Raw genomic sequence first — 17,143 nt, forward strand, 5'->3', positions numbered from 1 at the left:
ACCCCCTCATGTATACCAAAATGATGCTCACATCCCTTTTACAAAATGACACATAGCTGCATTTTGATCAATCTCACTCCTTCCATCATTCAACAGTTTTTCTTTGAACACAGAACATTACACATATAGCTCATGCCAGTTCAACTGGTGCTCTACTACTTGAGTCACAGTTCTAGCCCAGAGGTGGTTAGGGCATCCTGTCTATACAGATGAGGGAAACCCCGTCTACCCCAGCACTACCCTTCTCTAGGGTGGGGAGTACAGGGAAAACTAGTGTCCTTTGAGTTTTGTTTTTTTGCCAGTCCTGGGCTTGAGCTCAGGGCCTGAGCACTGTCCTTGGACTTTCTCAAGACTAGAGCTCTACCACTTGAGCCTCAGCACCATTTCTGGCTTTTTTCTATGTATGTGGCACCGAGGAATCGAACCCAGGTCTTTATGCATGCTAGGCAAGCATTCTACCACTAGGCCAAGCTCCCAGCCCCTGAGTTCCTTTTCTTAAGTGTGGAAAAAAAATTTTTTTAGCCAGTCCTGGGACTTGAACTCTGGGTCTAAACACTGTCCTTGGGCTTTCTCAAGGCTAGACCTATACCACTTGAGAAGATTGCAATTTAGGTTCTCCCCTCCCCCCGCCCCCTAGTCCTGGGGCTTGAACTCGGCCTGGCACTGTCCCTGAGCTCTTTTTCAAAGCTAGCCCTCTACCACTTGAGCCACAGCATCTCTTCTGACTTTTTCTGTACTGAGAAATCGAACACAGGGTTTCATACAGCTAGGCAAGCACTACTACCCAGCCCAAGGATTGCAATTTGCAGTCAGCCCAAAAGCAGAAAAGTCTATAACACTGCATCTCCAATTAACCAGCACATCAAGACTTGGAGGTATAGCTCAAGTATTAGGAAAGCCATGAGCAGGCCATCAGCAAGCCAGGAGTTTGATGCAGTGAGTGCTTGTCAAGCATGCATGAAGACCTGGATTCAATTCCTTGGTACCACATACATAGAAAAAGCTGGAAGTGGTGCTGTGACTCAAGTGGTAGAATGCTAACCTTGAGAAAGCCCAAGAACAGTGCTCAGGCACTGAGTTCAAGCCCCAGGACAGGCAAAAAAAAAAAAAAAAAATGCATGAGCAAGAGCCAGCATGTCGGGCCATCACCCCAGTTGGAGCTCAGGTACTGGAGGGGAAAAAAAAGAGAGGCCGGGAGTTTGGCCTAGTGGTAGAGTGCTTGCCTAGCATGCACAAAGACCCGGGTTTGATTCTCAGTACCACATACATAGCAAAAAGCCGGAAGTGGTGTTGAGGCTCAAGTGGTAGAGTGCTAGCCTTGAGAAAGTCCAAGGACAGTGCTCAAGCCCTGAGCCCAAGCCCAGGACTGGCAAAAAAAAAAAAAAAAGAGCAAACTTTGGTATTCACTTTACAAATAACATCCATATATATATATATATATATATTTTTTTTTTTGACAGTTCTGGGGCTTGAACTCAGGGTTGTCCTTGGGCTTTCTCAAGGCTAGAGCTCTACCACTTGAGCCACAGCACCAGTTCTGGCTTTTTCTATATATGTGGTACCAAAGAATTGAACCCAGGTCTTGGTGCATGCTAGGCAAGCACTCTACCACCAGGCTAAACTCCTGTCCTCCTATACATTGTTTTTATCTTATTCAGACTGATAAATTGAAAATTCAAAGTGTAAAGTCTGCATGAACAACATATAACTCAAACATTAAAGTACCATATAAGTTATAATTACTACACATTTCCCTATTAGGTACATAATTATCAGATTCATTTTACAAACTGGTACCAAGAGTCCAAGTAACTTCTCTAAGGTCACAACACTTAGTGGTGGACTTGAAGCTGGTTTTTACCAGCCTACATATAAGAATCTACTTGATAGAATTGTGGAAATCACATGTCATCTGGTTGGCAACTTGGCTTTTTGTCCCTTGAATTCTTTAAGGAAATGGCTGTCTCCTAAATACAACTACCTCCCATGCCAAACCCCACTTCTGAGATGAACTTTGAGGCCCAGGTGCAATTCACTTGGATAGAAAAGAATTTTTTAAAAGTAAATATCTAAACTAAGTCTTAACCAAATAGCTCTTTATACTCCTCCTGGAACGAAGTACATTTTTCAATTATTCCCATCTCTCCCCAACACCCGCTGTATCTAGGTCTTTCTATCTGTCCTTGCTTTCCTCTTCTATACTAGTTCACAATTTAGTTACTACAATCTTGTGGTACAGAACTTCTCTTTTCCCTTCTTATATATTTCTTCCTGGACTTGATTTGAATTGCTATTCTCCAGGTCCCAACCTGAGAAACTAGGATTTCAGGTCTGAGCCACAACACCTAGTTAAAGCTGTTGAGCATCAGCAATCTGCTCCCTAGCCACGGGGAACCTCATTTGTGAGGTTCGCTTGGGCAGTGACTCAGGAGTGTCTAGTCCTAGGGTTGAGGGAGGGAGGAAGGCTCCTAAAACAGAAGCATTGGCTAAAGTACCATGACATGGTGAGCTAGACCTACCTACAGGACAGGATTATGAAAAACTGAGAAAATTGGGGCGGGGAGTTTGACCTAGTGGTAGAGTGCCTGCCTAGCAAGTACAAAGACCTGGGGTCGGTTCCACAGTACCACGTACATAGAAAAGGCCAGAAATGGTGCTGAGGCACAAGTGGTAGAGCTCTAGCCTTGAGAAAACTCAAGGACAGTACCCAAGCCCTGTGCTCTAAGCCCTAGAACTGGAAAAATACATAAATACAAACTGAGAAAAATAAAGACACAGAAAACTTTCAACTTCTACAAATCTTCAAACAGTCACAGGGCAGTTAAAAATTGCTTTTTTATTTCTTCCTCTTGTAAAAGGAGATTCAAGTTCAGCAGCTTTCCTTTCCTGCCCACAAGTCCCCACCAGACAAGAGACCACAGGCATCTGATCTTGGGCCAGGGAAGAATACAGGCCTCAGATACTCGCCTCCAGCTCTTAGGTGTAGTAGTCATTTGAGTCAGTAATTCATCATTAAACCCACCAGAAAAGAACAGCACCACTCAAAGACCTGGGAAGTTAGGCCTAAAACTTTAGAGTAGACCAGAAGCAGGCTTCTGAAGAGTCTTGAGACTGGAGGCCACTCAAGCTTGGCTGGAGTAAACCCCAAAACAATGGAACTGATGTGACCTCTGCTCATACAGAGGGATGTTAAGGATGACGGTGGAGCTATCTGCACAACAGCGGAACATCCAGGTCTTTCAGAGGGCAGGAAGCAATCTAAGTGGTATCCTGGTTACATCGATGCTACACTCCGCCTTCATGTGTCTGAGCTGGCTGCAGGGTCGGTCTGCTGTGGACCAGAGGCAGGCTTCCAGGTGGAGAAAGGGTGACAGCAGGTGACTTGTGGGCCCTGTGAACTTGTCTCTCAAGATACTTCCAGGAGGAAAAGCTCACTCTCGTGGTCGGTTGACCATGACTTCACCCAAAGCCTCCAACACCTCCCGCTTATAGTCCTCGAAGTCACCATCGATTTGACTGACACTCTGCTCCTCCACCACCCACAGCTGGCAGTTGGTTTCTGTGATTAGCCGGGCATCATGGCTGACAACAATCACCGCTTAGGAGGAGAAAGAAGAGAGTCAGGAAACAAAAGAATGGAGTCCTGCTGAACAGAGTACAGCTTGCTCCCTTGGGAAGAGGAGGACACACCCAGAGCTCACTTACCGCCTTTGTACTCATTGATGGCCTCGCCCAGAGCATCAATAGATTCTATGTCCAAGTTATTGGTTGGTTCATCCTATGTTAAAGAAAAAAAAAGGTTGGGGCTGGGAGTTTGGCCTAGTGGTAGAGTGCTTGCCTAGCATGCACGAAGACCCAGGTTCAATTCCTTGGTACCACATACTTAGAAAAAGCCAGAAGTGGTGCTGAGGCTCAAGTGGTAGAGTTCTAGCCTTGAGAAAAATCCAAGGATAGCCCTCAGGCCTTGAGCTTAAGCCCAGGACTGGCAAAAAAAAAAAAAGGCAAATTTGGTTTTGATCTGTTTTCTCCATACAAGAATTTCCCCCATACAAGAAAAATTCTCCCTGGGGCTAGAAATGTGAATTAGTGGGGTAGAGTGGTTGCCTAGCATGCATGAAGCCCTGAGTTTGATTCCTCAGTACCACATGAACAGAAAAAGCTGGAGGTGGTGCTGTGGCTAACATGGTAGGGTGCTAGCCTTGAGCAAAGGAAGCTTAGGGACAGTGCCCAGGCTCTGAGTTCAAGCCCAGGACTGGGGGAAAAAATTTCTCCCTGGTTATCCATGAATAATATATACTTCTCCTGGGGAACAGGCTGAAAGGGATGCCTGCTTGCATTACTGCCATATATAAAGAAAAACTGTAATTGCTTCCCCCCCAAAAAAAATCCATAGCTAAACACTTTTAACTCCTGATTTCCATTACTGTTACCCACAAACCTCAGCTTTCTCCTATGCTCCCCCAACCATGCACCTCACTCACCAAGATGAGGACATCAGGCTCCCGACAGGCCAACTCTGCAAACACCACCCGGGCTTTTTGCCCACCTGAAGGAGGGGGAAAGGAGATCTGTAGGTTTTCTATCATCTTGCACTGCTGAAGGTAGACCCTGGAGATGTGCTTGTGTTTGCTGAAGCCCCCAAGGTCCTGGGTCCTCTTCCTTTCAAGTTCTAATAACAATCAGTACAGAAAATGAGGGCACCCTTCCTAGTCCCCTGCTTGATACCAGAGAGTTTGCAGATCTGGATGGTATGGGCATGACTCTCAAGGCCAAAGCGGCCCAAGCACTTGCGAGCGTCCTGGTAGGGCAGGTTGAAGCTCCGCTGCAGGTACTCAGTGGGTGTCTCCTCCATATGCAGTTGCTCTGCATACTGCTGGTTGAAGAAGCCAATTTTCTGCCCAAGAGATGGAAGTGATCAAAGTCATGCTTCTTTTTTTCTTTTTGTGGGTCATGGAGCTTGAACTTCGCCTGGGCGCTGTCCCTGAGCTCTTCAGCTCAAGGCTACCGCTCTACCCCTAGGCCTGGGCATGGTCCCTGAGCTTTTCAGCTCAAGATTACCACCCTACCCTTGAGCCAAGCCCCACTTCCCATTTTCTAGAGGTTAATTGGAGATAAGAGTCTCAGGTCCTTTTGTGTGCCTGGGCTGGCTTTGAACCTTGATCCTCAGATCTCAGCCTCCTGAGTAACTAGGATTACAGGCATGTGCCACCTCACCCAGTGATGTTTCTTTTCTTTCTTTTTCTTTTTTCTTTTTTTTTTTTTGTGCCAGTCCTGGGCTTGAGCTCAGGGCCTGAGCACTGTCCTTGGACTTTCTCAAGGCCAGAGCTCTACCACTTGAGCCTCAGCACCACTTTTGGCTTTTTTCTATGTATGTGGTACCGAGGAATTGAATCGTGGTCTTCATGCATGCTAGGCAAGCACTCTACCACTAGGCCAAACTCCTGGCCCCATCTTTCTTTTTCTTTGGATGTAAGGCTTTTAACTCTGGGCCTGGGCGCTGTCCCTGAGCTCTTTAGCTCAAGTCCAGGACCACTCTTGAGCCACAGCACCACTTCTGGTTTTCTGGTGGTTAACTTGGAGATAACGTTCTCAGAGTTTCCTGTCAATGCTGGCTTTGAGCCATGATCCTCAGATCTCAGCCTCTTGAGTAGCTAGGATTACAGGCATGAGTCTAAAGTTTCTTCTATCAGATTTTCATTCCTTAATTTCCAAAGCCAACTTACCAGCCGGTGGTTCTTTCTCATTTCTCCATGGGTCTGCAAGACAAAAAGGACTTGGTAAGAGAAAGGGGGCTCCATCACCTTATCCCAATTTTTCTGACAGGAAACAAATACCAGAGTTCTGCTGGGACCAAGTATATGCAAGAGAGGAAGCATGGACATTCTCCCTAACAGGAGAGGGCATACCTAGGAAACTTTAAACATAAGAACCACAATTCCTCAGACCTCAGCCTCCTGAGAGCTGGGATTACAGGCGTGAGCCACCTGCCCGGCTTCCTAAGCCTTTTTGTGCTCTCAGTTAGTGTTCTACCACTTGAGCCAAAGTATCATTTTAGGCTTTTTCTGAGTAGTTTATTGGAGATAAGAGTATCACAGACTTGGGCCGGGAGTTTGGCCTAGTGGTTAAAGTGTTTGCCTAGCATGCATGAAGACCCGGGTTCGATTCCTCGGTACCACATACATAGAAAAAAAAAAGCCGGAAGTGGTGCTGAGGCTCAAGTGGTAGAGCTCTAGCCTTGAGAAAGTCCAAGGACAGTGCTCAGGCCCTGAGCCCAAGCCCAGGACTGGCAAAAAAAAAAAAAAAAAAAAGAGTATCACAGACTTTCCTGCATGGATGGGCTTTGAATCATGACCCTCAGATCTCAACTCTTGAGGATTGCAGATATGAGCTACCAGTGCCACAGTGCTCAGTCCATGTATTTTCTGCATAAGCAACCACTGCCTCACCCTCTGACCTCCCCTCTGAAAACAGATCTTCTTTTTCCACAGCCCCTCCTATCAATCATCTAAGATGAGGTCTGTATCAAGTCTGCCTACAGAAGTGCTCCCTAATGCCAGCTGCTGGTGATTGGCGGGGCGCACATACTCTCCCATTCTCCCTCCTTGCCTCCAGGACTCACCGGTGTGAGTTTGCCAGTCAGCAACAGAAGCAGTGTGCTCTTTCCCACACCATTAGGACCCACAATGCAGACTGCAAGAAGAAAGACAGGTAGTCACAAGAGGTGCCTAAAATTCTCCTTGTGGGGGCTGGGAGATTAGCCTAGTGGTAGAGGGCTTGCCTAGCATGCATGAAGACCCAGGTCTGATTCCTCAGTACCACATATACAGAAAAAAGCCCGAAGTGGTGCTGAGGCTCAAATGGTAGAGCTCTGGCCTTGAGAAAGTCCAAGGACAGTGCTCAGGCCCTGAGCTCAAGCGCAGGCCTGGCAAAAAAAAAAAAAAAAAAAATCTTGTGGTTCCTGCTCCATATACCAAGCAGGTCAATGCCAACTTACTTCTTGAGTCCATGTCGATGCCAAAATCCAGGTTCTTAAAGAGTGGTTTCTGCCCCTCATAGCCAAACGTCACACCTGACAAGAAAAGAAGCAAACTGAATTCTTAGATATCCACAGGCCCACCTGAGTGTCCTGGCCTTGGAGTTTCCAAAGGGAAGCAGTCTCATGGAGTGTGTGAGTGCCCACGTTCCGCCTTCCCACCGGCAGCACTCACCGTGCAGGCCCAGCACCGGAGGGCTGAGTGGTGGGGGGTCTGGGAAGGTGAAGCGCACTGTGTATTCCTTGGGGCGCTTCAGGAGCTCCGGCGCCTCCTGAGATTCCTCGTCCTGGTTTTTCCGCCGGCATTTCTGCTGCTTTCGAGTCAGGGCTTCCTTTGTTTGCTTTTCCTGAATGAAGAGGAGGAATCTGAACACTGCCCAGTAATCCGTGGAGCATGTCCTGTTTCCCACTATTAAGAGCAGGAGGTTGGGAAGGGAGTTTGGCCTAGTGATAGAGTGCTTGCATGGATGAAGAGGCAGGTTCAATTCCTCAGTACCACATACACAGGAAAAAAAAGCAGGAAGTGGTGCCCTGGCTCAAGTGGCAGAGCTCTATTCTTGAGAAAGTCCAAGGACAGTGCTCCGGCCCTGAGTTCAAGGCCAAGGACTGATACCCCCCCCAAAAAAATAAAAGAGCAGGAGCATACCGCCTGTTTGGTGGACTTGCCACCAGCCTTCAGCTCCTTCAGCTTTTTCTCCTGCTTCTCATACTGCTTCAGCAGTTCTTTCTGCTTCTGTTGGTACATCTTCTTAAAGGTCACTAGGGTGCAAAAAAAGAAATAATTAGGGACAGGTGAGGGAAGGCTACAGGCATGTAGTTTATCACCACAGCCCTGCTGCCAGGGTCTATCTCTTTCCTGCACCCCCAAACTATCTCCCTTACTGTAATTGCCCCTGTAGTAATGGAGCCGCTGGGCATCAAGATGGATGATATCTGTGCAGACATCATCTAGGAAGCCCTGGTCGTGGGAGACGATCAGTAATGTCTTCCGCCAGCCCTGAAGGTAGCTGTGATTTAAAGAAGAGTGTGTAAGTGTTCCAATGGGGAGTGGGGGTTGGTGCAGAAAAGAAGCCCATAATGCGAAGCCATGATGCAAAGGCCGTACTTATTGAGCCAGATGACAGCATTGAGATCTAGGTGATTAGTGGGTTCATCCAACATCAGCAGCGTGGGCTCCATGAACAATGCCCTGGAGGAAAGAACAACAGCACGATGACAGGGTGAGGGAAGAAAAATCTCTGCTAAAAATGACCCTCCCACCCCAGGGGCGGGGACCTCGAGAGGCAGGGAGCAGGGTCTAGAAGCTTGAACAGGTTTCTCCGTCTCCTCAGAGAAGATCTAAGGTAGACACTGATGAGCATGTACTGTCAGGGAGGGAGAGAAAAAAAATCCTAATTTCTCACAATGTACACGGAAAGGCAGGGAGAAGTTGGCTTTGAACGTTCCTACTAGCCTTAGAAGAGTGGGAAGATGGAAAGTCCTGGGAATCTGAGGATAGAAGAGGGTGGTGAGGTATACTGCCCACCTTGCCAGGGAGACACGCATGCGCCAGCCACCTGAGAACTTCTGTGTGGGCCGGTTTTGCATCTCAGGATCGAAGCCCAGACCAGCCAGGATCCGCCGTGCTTTGGCCTCTGCAGCTGCTGCCCCAGTGGCCCGCAATTCTTCATATACCTGGGAGGAGGGAGAAGAGGACACATGTCTGAGGGCCCGGGGAACCCTGAGTCTTAGCTCGTGTCCCCTGCGCCATCTCCTCTACCTTCTCTAGCTTTTCAGCAGCTGTGTCATCTCCCTGCTCCAGCTGTCCCTGAAGCCGTCGCTCCTCCTCCAACAGCTTTAATCGCTTGGTGTCAGCACGCAGAACAGCCTGTACGGCTGGTGTTTCATCTGCTACCACCTCTGGGGAGCAGAGAGAGAACAGTCAGGCACCCACCGTCAAGGTACCAATTTCCTCTTCCCTAAGTTCTACTTCTGCTTGGCTTGATCCTGCTCAGTACTTTTCCAAGAAAGACATTTTCAAGCACCTGCCTAGCAAGTGTGAAGCCTTAAGTTCAAACCCCAGTGCTGCTCAAAAAATTAAAACAAACCATCAAATCTGTTATTTACCTTCCCCTCCTTTTTTATTTTTTTGTTGATCACAGGCCTGGGCACTGTCCTTAAGCTCTCCAGCTCAAGGCTACCCACCCTACCCTTGAGCCAAGTCCCACTTCCCTTTCCTAGAGGTTAATTGGAGATAAGAGTCTCAGGTTCTTCTGTGCTCCAGCTGGCTATGAACCTCAGATCTCAGCCTCCAGAGTGGCTATGATTACAGGCAGGCTGAGCCTCCATGCCCTGCCCTGCCCTTCCCCTCCTTTCTTTAGCCTCCTTTCAGTTCCCAGCCTCCCCCTACCCTCCCAAATCCACAAACACAACTTCTGGTTTGGGCTTGCTCTTCTACCTCAGCTGCTCAGCCCCAGGCCCTCCACCCCACTGGCCTTACCCTGCTCGCACAGCAGCACGTCAATGTTGGGAGGGATGCTCAGGGCACGGTTGGCGATGTGTTTGAGGAGTGTAGTCTTGCCTTTGCTGAAGAACAAGAATTATGAGGACCTGTCCACCACAGCTGAATCCCCACTCTGCCCTCCAGCCCATTTCCTCACCCGTTGGGGCCCACCAGCCCATAACGGCGGCCGGCTACAATGTACAGGTCAGCATTGACAAATAACTCTTTGCCATGGGCTGAGATGCTGAACTTCTCCAGCTGTGACCAGCAGGGGAGGAGAAAGGGAGACAATATCAGCACAGGAGACCCTTTGGGACAGGAGCTGTGACTTCTGGGAGCTTCTGACCCATAACTATAGCAGAATCCCAATCCCTTAACACAGCAATGGATATCTGTGTCCACTGCCCATCAGGGGAAGCTCACCATCCTCAGGCTAGTCTGTCTCACCCACACCCCTCCAACAGTAGCCTATCTTTCTATTCATTTTTCTATTTTCTTGTTCAAATGCCTTTCTGGTGGATTAGCTCCTTCACATCCTGCTTCCTGGGTTGCCACAACCCAGGAATGAAAATGCAACAGGCTCTTCCCTAGTTGAGCATTTAAGCAGGGCTCCATTCATCCTCACCTTGATGTCAGATGCATTTTCTAACATGGCCTGGCGGGAGGACACCTCTGCCTGGGACACAGAGAAGTCATTTTCGGCAGCATTGGCTGCTTTTAATGAAGCCACTTGACGTTCATAATCCATCTGAGAAGAAAGAAAAACTGTGTGAGGCCATCTGGATAGCACAAGTCTCCTATCCTTGTATAACAAACCTATGCATTCACATGCTCAGACAAAACTTGGAGGGCACACTCTACTTCAAGCAAAACTCCCCAATTTTACAAAAAAAAAAAAAAAATCAAAATCCCCTACATTGACAAAGAACCAATGACTTACCTGTTTTTTTAGCTTTTTCTTCTCCTTTTTGCTAAGATGAGCATAAGGATCATCCACCTTAGTAGAATTTCCCTCCTCATTCTCTTCTTCTCCTCCTGAGCCCTACAAATCATTTTTAAAATAAACAAATAAGCCCAGGTACAAGAGGCTCATGCCTATAAATCCTAGCTACTCAGGTGGCTGGATCTGAGGGTCTCCGTTTGAAACCAGCCTGAGCAGAAAAGTCTGTAAGACTTTTTTTTGGTGTTGTTAGTTATGGGACTTGAACTCTGGGCCTGCACACTGTCCCTGAGCTCTTCAGCTCAAGGCTTCCACCCTTCCCCTGGAGCCACAGCACCACTTCCAGTTTTCTAGTAGTAAATTAGAAATAAGACTTTGGACTTTAGTGCCTATGCCCAGGCCCTGAGTTCAAGCCCCAACACTGGCAAAAAAAAAAAAAAAAAAAGTGGTAGAACAAGCCTCGAGCAAAAAAAAAAAAAAAAAAAAAAAAAAGCTTAGGAACTGTGCCCAGACCTGGTCAAAACAAACAAATAAGCTCTATAGCTAAGAATACAATATGGCTCTTTATGAAAAATATTTAAACTCCTACTTTGAATGTCAATAACCCCTAGAATACACGAATACACACACACACACACACACACACACACACACACACACACGCATGCACGCACGTGCACACCTGTTCTGTCTTGCCCTTCTCCTTCTCCTGTTTTGGAGGCTCCTTTTCTTTAGTTATTTCTTCTTCCTCTTCGTCATCCTCTTCATTGTCCAAAGCAGCAAATTTATTCTGAGGCTAACAACAGAAAGGTCTGATGAAATGTTCTAGTTCTCAGGTGTAATTCCTTTTCCTACCAGTCACTCTCTCACCTTTGCCTTCCCTTTGGACTTCTCTTCCTTTCCCTTTTTGCCCTTGAGCCCAGGCTGTTGGTCTTCAGATACAGCCTGCAGGAGACACAGATTAACTTGTGCTTAATTGCTTAAAAGCATTTTTAGAGAAATGCTCTGATTGACTATGTGCGTGCAGCCGGGGAGAACCTGGCAGAAAAGCTAGTTTTCAAGTGCCACACCCTAGCCAAAGGCACTGCACGGGGTGAGAGCAACCACTCTCACCTTGTTGATGCGATTCTTCTCGGGCTTGGCAGGTTTGGAAAAGTGTTTTTCTTCCTCCTCCTCCTCTTCCTCACTCTCATCCTGAATCAGGGCTGCAAAAACATTACCACCCTAGAGAAGAGAACCACAAGGTCAAGGGGCATGGTCATGAACATGGTTATATCCTTGGGGTCTCTGCTTACCAACAGACAATTCACCTTGGTTTTCTTCCCTCCTCGGGATATCGGTGCAGGTACTGAAATGACAAAGGGCAAAGATGAGCTAGGCAAGAAAATTTCAATGTCTAGTTCCTCCAATGCAAAGACCTCCTCACTCAGGATCCCAGGGACTTATTATTTCTTAGGTCACTTGCCATCCTCCTCCTCATCACTGGCTGGCACAGAGAGCTTCTTGAGACGCTCCATGAGCTCCTTCTCCTCTCCATCGTCATCTGCATCTTTCTTCCGCCGGCCTTTTCGGGGGTCTCGCTTCTTCTTTTGCTGCTGAAAGCAAAAGAAATTGGGATGCTGAAGGCAGGCTCCTGCTCCACTTTTGCCTTGTGGAGAGCTCCCCATAAGCTGAACATATTAAGCTGAAGAAAGTTGAAGGACCCAGGTATTCCCAAGGATTAGGGCCTGTCATGCATACCTGTGGCTGCTGGTGCTGTTCCTTCTCCTTCAGCACTTTCTCTTCTTCCCCAGCCTGTTTATCTTCTACTGCCAGCTCCTCAAAGAACTATATGGACAAGCATGGGTCTAAGGTCAATTTCTCTGTACACACAGACTCCATCCAACTTTCCCCTTGTCTCCTCTCTTCCTCCTCTTTTTAATATCAATAGGTATTGTAATTTGAATTTTTTGGGACAAGGTCTTGGTCTGTTGCTCAGGGTGGCCTCAAACTTCTAGACTCAAGCAATCCTCCTGCTTTGATCTTCCAAGTAACTGGCAACAACCACACCCACCGTGCCTGGTTCTTCCCCTCTTGGCAAGACCTTTTTCCCTTCCCTGCACGTCCCACCTCCTTCACACAGCCATTTATTTTGTCTGGAGGCACCCATATTCATTCTTCCTCTTCCCTCATTTTCTCACCGTCTTTTTGGTCTTCTTATCCTTCTTCCCTTTCTTTACCACCTTTTCTGGAAGATTAAGGAGACATCATCATGAGTGTCATTCCAAAGTCAAACCTGAGCTTCCCTGAAGAGTTTACAGTGGCTCAGCACAACAGTACTATTTTGTTGGCTCACTTGTCACTGCCTACACTTTATCTTATTCCACAAGTTCTGCAGAAGTAATCATTTTGGTCTCCATTCATTCATCCCATGAATATTCATTTACTAAACTGCTACCATCTGTCAAAGACAAGTGCAGCAGCAAATGAGACTACTCTGTTTTTCTCAGGATCTTACAGGCTTGAAGACAACTCTCAAGAGTGGTATCAAGTGCTGAACTTTCCAAGAGGGAAGGGAAAGCCTACTTGGTGGGAAGGGGGCTGTCCTCCCTGTGGAGATAGCATTTAGCTAACACCTAAAGTATGAGGAGCTGCTAGGAACGGGGTAGGGCTCCAGTGCTGAGACACAGGTCCAGCAGGGAGAAGCAAAGAGAAAGAAGTTGTTCAAATGTTGAAGGCTAAATTGGGATAAGGTAAGGCTGCAGCGAGGTTATAATCGGTAAGAAAGCAGAAACCAGTGGTTCACCCCTGTAACCTTAACTATACAGAAGGATGAAGACTGAGAAGCCCAGGTTCAATTCCTCAGTACCGCATACGTAGAAAAAGCCAGAAGTGGTGCAGTGGCTCAGGGTAGAACACTAGCCTTGAGGAAAGTCCAAGGACAGTGCTCAGGCCCTGAACTCAAACCAAGAACTGGCAAAAAAACAACAACAACAAAAAAAAACGGTATGTACTCTTAGACCAGAAATCCACATATTTCACCAACGAGTTAGAAAGGTTTGGACACTGACCATACCAAAAGCTAGAGATAATAAATAATCTCTATGAATTTAGGATTTCACAGTCTAAGAATACTATCCTATCTTCTGTTTCTGACCCCTACCTACATTCAAGACCCTCACTTCTCCCTGAGCCAGTGTGATTAAATCCTAGGCATACTTATGTGTCCACCTTGAATACTTTTCAAAATCTGATCCAGGTATTTGTTGGGTGACTACCAGTGATGAGATGGGAAAAGATACACATTAATGGGGCTGGGAGTTTGGCCTAGTGGTTAAAGTGCTTGCCTAGCATGCACAAAGACCCTGGTTCGATTCCTTGGTACCACATATATAGAAAAAGCCAGAAGTGGTGCTGAGGCTCAAGTGGTAGAGCTCTAGCCTTGAGAAAGTCCAAGGACAGTGCTCAGGCCCTGAGCTCAAGCCCAGGACTGGCAAAAAAACAAAAAAAAGATTCACATTAATGGTAAAACCCCTTTCAGTATGCCAACACAACCAAGTTAGTTCAATCCAACAGCTTACCCTCAACCCTAAGGGACTCATCCTATACACCAATTTCTCCCCAAGGGCTGGCATAAGCCCAGATTCTTCAAATTTCTTCCGTACTTCTAAACTCCTCCTCTGTAAGGCATCCTTTAAGCTGCCCTCAACATTATTTTTTTTTTATTTTTTGCCAGTCCTGGGCTTGAGCTCAGGGCCTGAGCACTGTCCTTGGATTTTCTCAAGGCTAGAGCTCTACCACTTGAGCCTCAGCACCACTTCCTGCATTTTTCTATGTATGTGGTACCGTGGACTTGAACCCGGGTCTTCATGCATGCTAGGCAAGCACTTTACCACTAGGCCAAACTCCCGGCCCTGCCCTCAACATTAAAGCAAAAGAAAGTATGCGCTGCCAGTTCCTCTTCCACAGTACTTACAGTAAACATTCAATAAATGCTTGTAAAATGAGTCAAGTCACTGGGTACTTAGTTTTTAGTGTCTATTTTGTCCCCCTCTTGAAATGACAAGTGACTTCAAGCCTGGGAATGTATCTTCCTACCTCTTTTTTCTTCCCACTCCTAAAGACCAGTATAATGCTGTATGTGATTGAAAATAGGTGCTCAATAAACATTCCGCTGCTTTTAAGTAAACGTTGGGCTGGGGACATGGCACCAGTGGAAGAGAACCTGCCTTGCACCTAGGTAGTGCAAGTCCCTGTGTTCAAAGCCCACGAAGAAAGAGGGAAGCCGGGCCCGGTGGCTCACGCCTGTAATCCTAGCTACTCGGGAGGCTGAGATGTGAGGATCACGGTTCAAAGCCAGCCGGGGCACAACAGTCCATGAGATTCTCATCTCCAATTAATCACCAGAAAACAGGAAGTGGCGCTTTGGCTCCTGGGCTAGGATGGAAGCCTCCACCAGAAGAGCTCAGGGGCAGCGCCTAGGCCCAGAGTTCAAGCCCCACGACCGACAAAAAAGGGGGAGGAGGGAGAGTCAACCTCAACCGTCATCCAAACACTCAGTCTACACGGGCAGATGAGTCCCGTGGGATGTCATGCAGAGCCAGCTTCTCTTGAGTGTTGTGTGAGGTGGGGACCCTGCTGGTGCTCTTGCGAGACACAGTGTGGCGGGAGCGATGAACGGAAAGACAGGAAACTCTCCCGTCCACCCATCTCTCTCCCTCGTTCCCATATGTTGTTTACGGGGCTCCTTCCACACCAGGAGGTTCAGGGGCACCACCCGGACTCTTCCCCTCCTAACCCTAAACCTCCCGGCACACATGCGCAGTGACCCCCGTGAGGGCCTGGTCTGTCAGGCGCCCCATGCCCTTCCCTCAAGGGCCTCGCACTATCCTTTTCCTTCTCTGTCCCCTCCCGTTTCCTCACTGCCCACCGTCCTCACCCGCGGGACTCGTGCTCTCTCCGTCCCCAATCCACTCCGGCTCCGGTGGTTGCTGCTTGGGTCCTTTCGGCATCGCGCTGGCAGTTAGGGATACTTTGGCGGCGCCCCGGCGCTATTTCCGCTTCCGGCGGCGTGGAGTCCTGAAAGGGGCGGGTTCTCCAAGCCGACGCCGGCGCTCCTCGCTCTGCCTTTGCTCTAGCGCTGCCCCCACGTGCTCGCGCCGCTCGTCATGCAGGGGGCGTGGCCTCCCGTCCAGTGGGAGGGGCCCGAAGTGAAGGGGCGTGGCCCCATTTTTCCCCAAGCGTCGGTGAACTTCTATTAGTTTCTGGGAAGGATGACCCGGTAACTTCTTTAAGCCGCCATGGAATTTAGGGAATGAAAATAAATTTTGGAGCCGCGGTAGGTGGCTCACACCTGTAATTCTAGCTACTCAGGAGGCTGAGATCTGAGGATCAAGGTTCAAAGACAGCCCGGGCACAAAAGGACCTGAGACTCTTATCTCCAGTTAACCTCTAGAAAAAGGGAAATTGGGGCTTGGCTCAAGGGTAGCGGAGTAGCCTTGAGCTGAAGAGCTCAGGGACAGCAGGGTTCAAGCCCCCCCCCCCCCACACACACACAAAAAGCCAGAAGTGGTACTGTGGCTCAAGTGGTAGAGTTAGCCTTGAGAAAGCTCAAGGTCAGTGCCAGGCCCTGTGTTCAAGCCCCAGAACTGGGAAAAGAAAAAAAGAAAAGAGTCAGGCAAGATGACTCATACCCACTCAGGAAGTTGAGATCTGAATGAGGATTGTGGTTCAAAGCCAGCCCAGGCACTAAAGACTCTTATCTCCAATTAACCACAGAAAATGGGAAGTAGCACTATGTCTCAAGGGGTAGGATGTAGCCTTGAGCTGAAGAGGTCAGGGACAGCACCTGGGCCCAGAGAGTTCAAGGCCCCTGGCAAAAAAAAGAAGAAAAAAGAAAAAGAAAAAAGTTATAGGTTCAATTTAAACTCTACTACTTTACAATAGATGTAGAAACATAAGCAAGGCTTTCCCAGTCCTGCCAGCTCCTATTCCTCTGTTTTGTCAGTCATGGGGCTTAATTAAACAGGTTCCCTTCACATTTCCTTCCAAATACTTATTACTTAAAATTTTACTACATTTTAATCTGTGTTGAAAACAATGTAAACTCCATATGGTAAGAATTTTCTCCTTTCACTGATAGATCACCAGCCCCTGGTGCCTGACCTTGAGTTGGCAGTAAAACATGCAATAATAAGCATAGTGAATGAATGCAAGGCTTAAGACAATGCTTAAGAAGAAGTCAGCATGGAATTCACACAGGGAGAGAAGACAGTATCATTCTGAGATCTTTCACTGCCTCTCTTTTACTTTTGTTTTGGTGGTGGAAGTATTGGAGTTTGATTTAACTAAGCCACTAAGTGTAAGAGTTCCCCAAGATCAAGTCCTGGGCTCTATCTTCTTCCCAGAATTCCCAGCTACATTTCTGGGAAAAGCCTAGTCTAGCAAGCATGTTTTGGGTAGCTCCTTAAGCCACTTATGTCTTCCATATCACTCATCACAACTTGGTGTCCATCTATTTTACTTTTGAGAAAAAGAGTCCCTAAAAACTAGGACATTAGCAGCTTTGGTATTACTAGGAGCTGGTTAGATTGATAGACTGATACTCTTCTTGTTGAACATAATCTCATAGAACACTAAATGTTATGTAAAGTTATTCTGTGATGGGGAAGTTAGACCACCAGCACACAGCTTCCCCAAAGTCTTTAAG

At 47.5% G+C, this 17,143-nt stretch overlaps 1 protein-coding gene across 2 annotated transcripts; it reads right to left on the reverse strand.

Moving 5' to 3' along the window:
* Positions 1 to 2,817: 2,817 nt before the first annotated feature.
* On the reverse strand, positions 2,818 to 15,516 carry Abcf1 (ATP binding cassette subfamily F member 1). Of its 2 annotated transcripts, none has more exons than XM_090356137.1 (25): positions 15,374 to 15,516; positions 12,636 to 12,682; positions 12,196 to 12,282; positions 11,921 to 12,047; positions 11,766 to 11,803; positions 11,569 to 11,679; positions 11,326 to 11,400; positions 11,138 to 11,251; positions 10,456 to 10,557; positions 10,141 to 10,263; positions 9,673 to 9,773; positions 9,513 to 9,598; positions 8,793 to 8,932; positions 8,559 to 8,707; positions 8,139 to 8,222; positions 7,916 to 8,040; positions 7,680 to 7,792; positions 7,209 to 7,380; positions 6,995 to 7,069; positions 6,620 to 6,690; positions 5,724 to 5,756; positions 4,726 to 4,894; positions 4,482 to 4,546; positions 3,706 to 3,778; positions 2,818 to 3,598 (listed from the first exon to the last, which is right to left on the reverse strand). In XM_090356137.1, the coding sequence occupies exons 1-25, from the start codon at positions 15,444 to 15,446 to the stop codon at positions 3,432 to 3,434; spliced, it is 2,520 nt and encodes an 839-aa protein (XP_090212263.1). In that variant the 5' UTR covers positions 15,447 to 15,516; the 3' UTR covers positions 2,818 to 3,431. The 2 variants fall into 2 exon arrangements, with proteins under 2 accessions (XP_090212263.1, XP_090212262.1); XM_090356136.1 differs by having other exon boundaries at positions 11,921 to 12,050; positions 15,374 to 15,515.
* Between the last annotated feature and the right edge of the window lie 1,627 nt (positions 15,517 to 17,143).

The sequence above is a fragment of the Megascapheus bottae genome, chromosome 22 (assembly GCF_031878675.1).
Source record: "Megascapheus bottae isolate mThoBot1 chromosome 22, mThoBot2.hap1, whole genome shotgun sequence".
Taxonomy (NCBI): domain Eukaryota; kingdom Metazoa; phylum Chordata; class Mammalia; order Rodentia; family Geomyidae; genus Megascapheus; species Megascapheus bottae.

Coding starts and splice junctions, on each gene's coding strand:
- Abcf1 (XM_090356136.1), bottom strand. CDS start 15,446: ATGCCGAAAGGACCCAAGCAGCAACCACCGGAGCCGGAGTGGATTGGG. Junction 12,051..12,195: donor AACAGCACCAGCAGCCACAG/GTATGCATGACA, acceptor TTTTGCTTTCAG/CAGCAAAAGAAGAAGCGAGA. Junction 4,547..4,725: donor CCAGATCTGCAAACTCTCTG/GTATCAAGCAGG, acceptor CCCCTCCTTCAG/GTGGGCAAAAAGCCCGGGTG.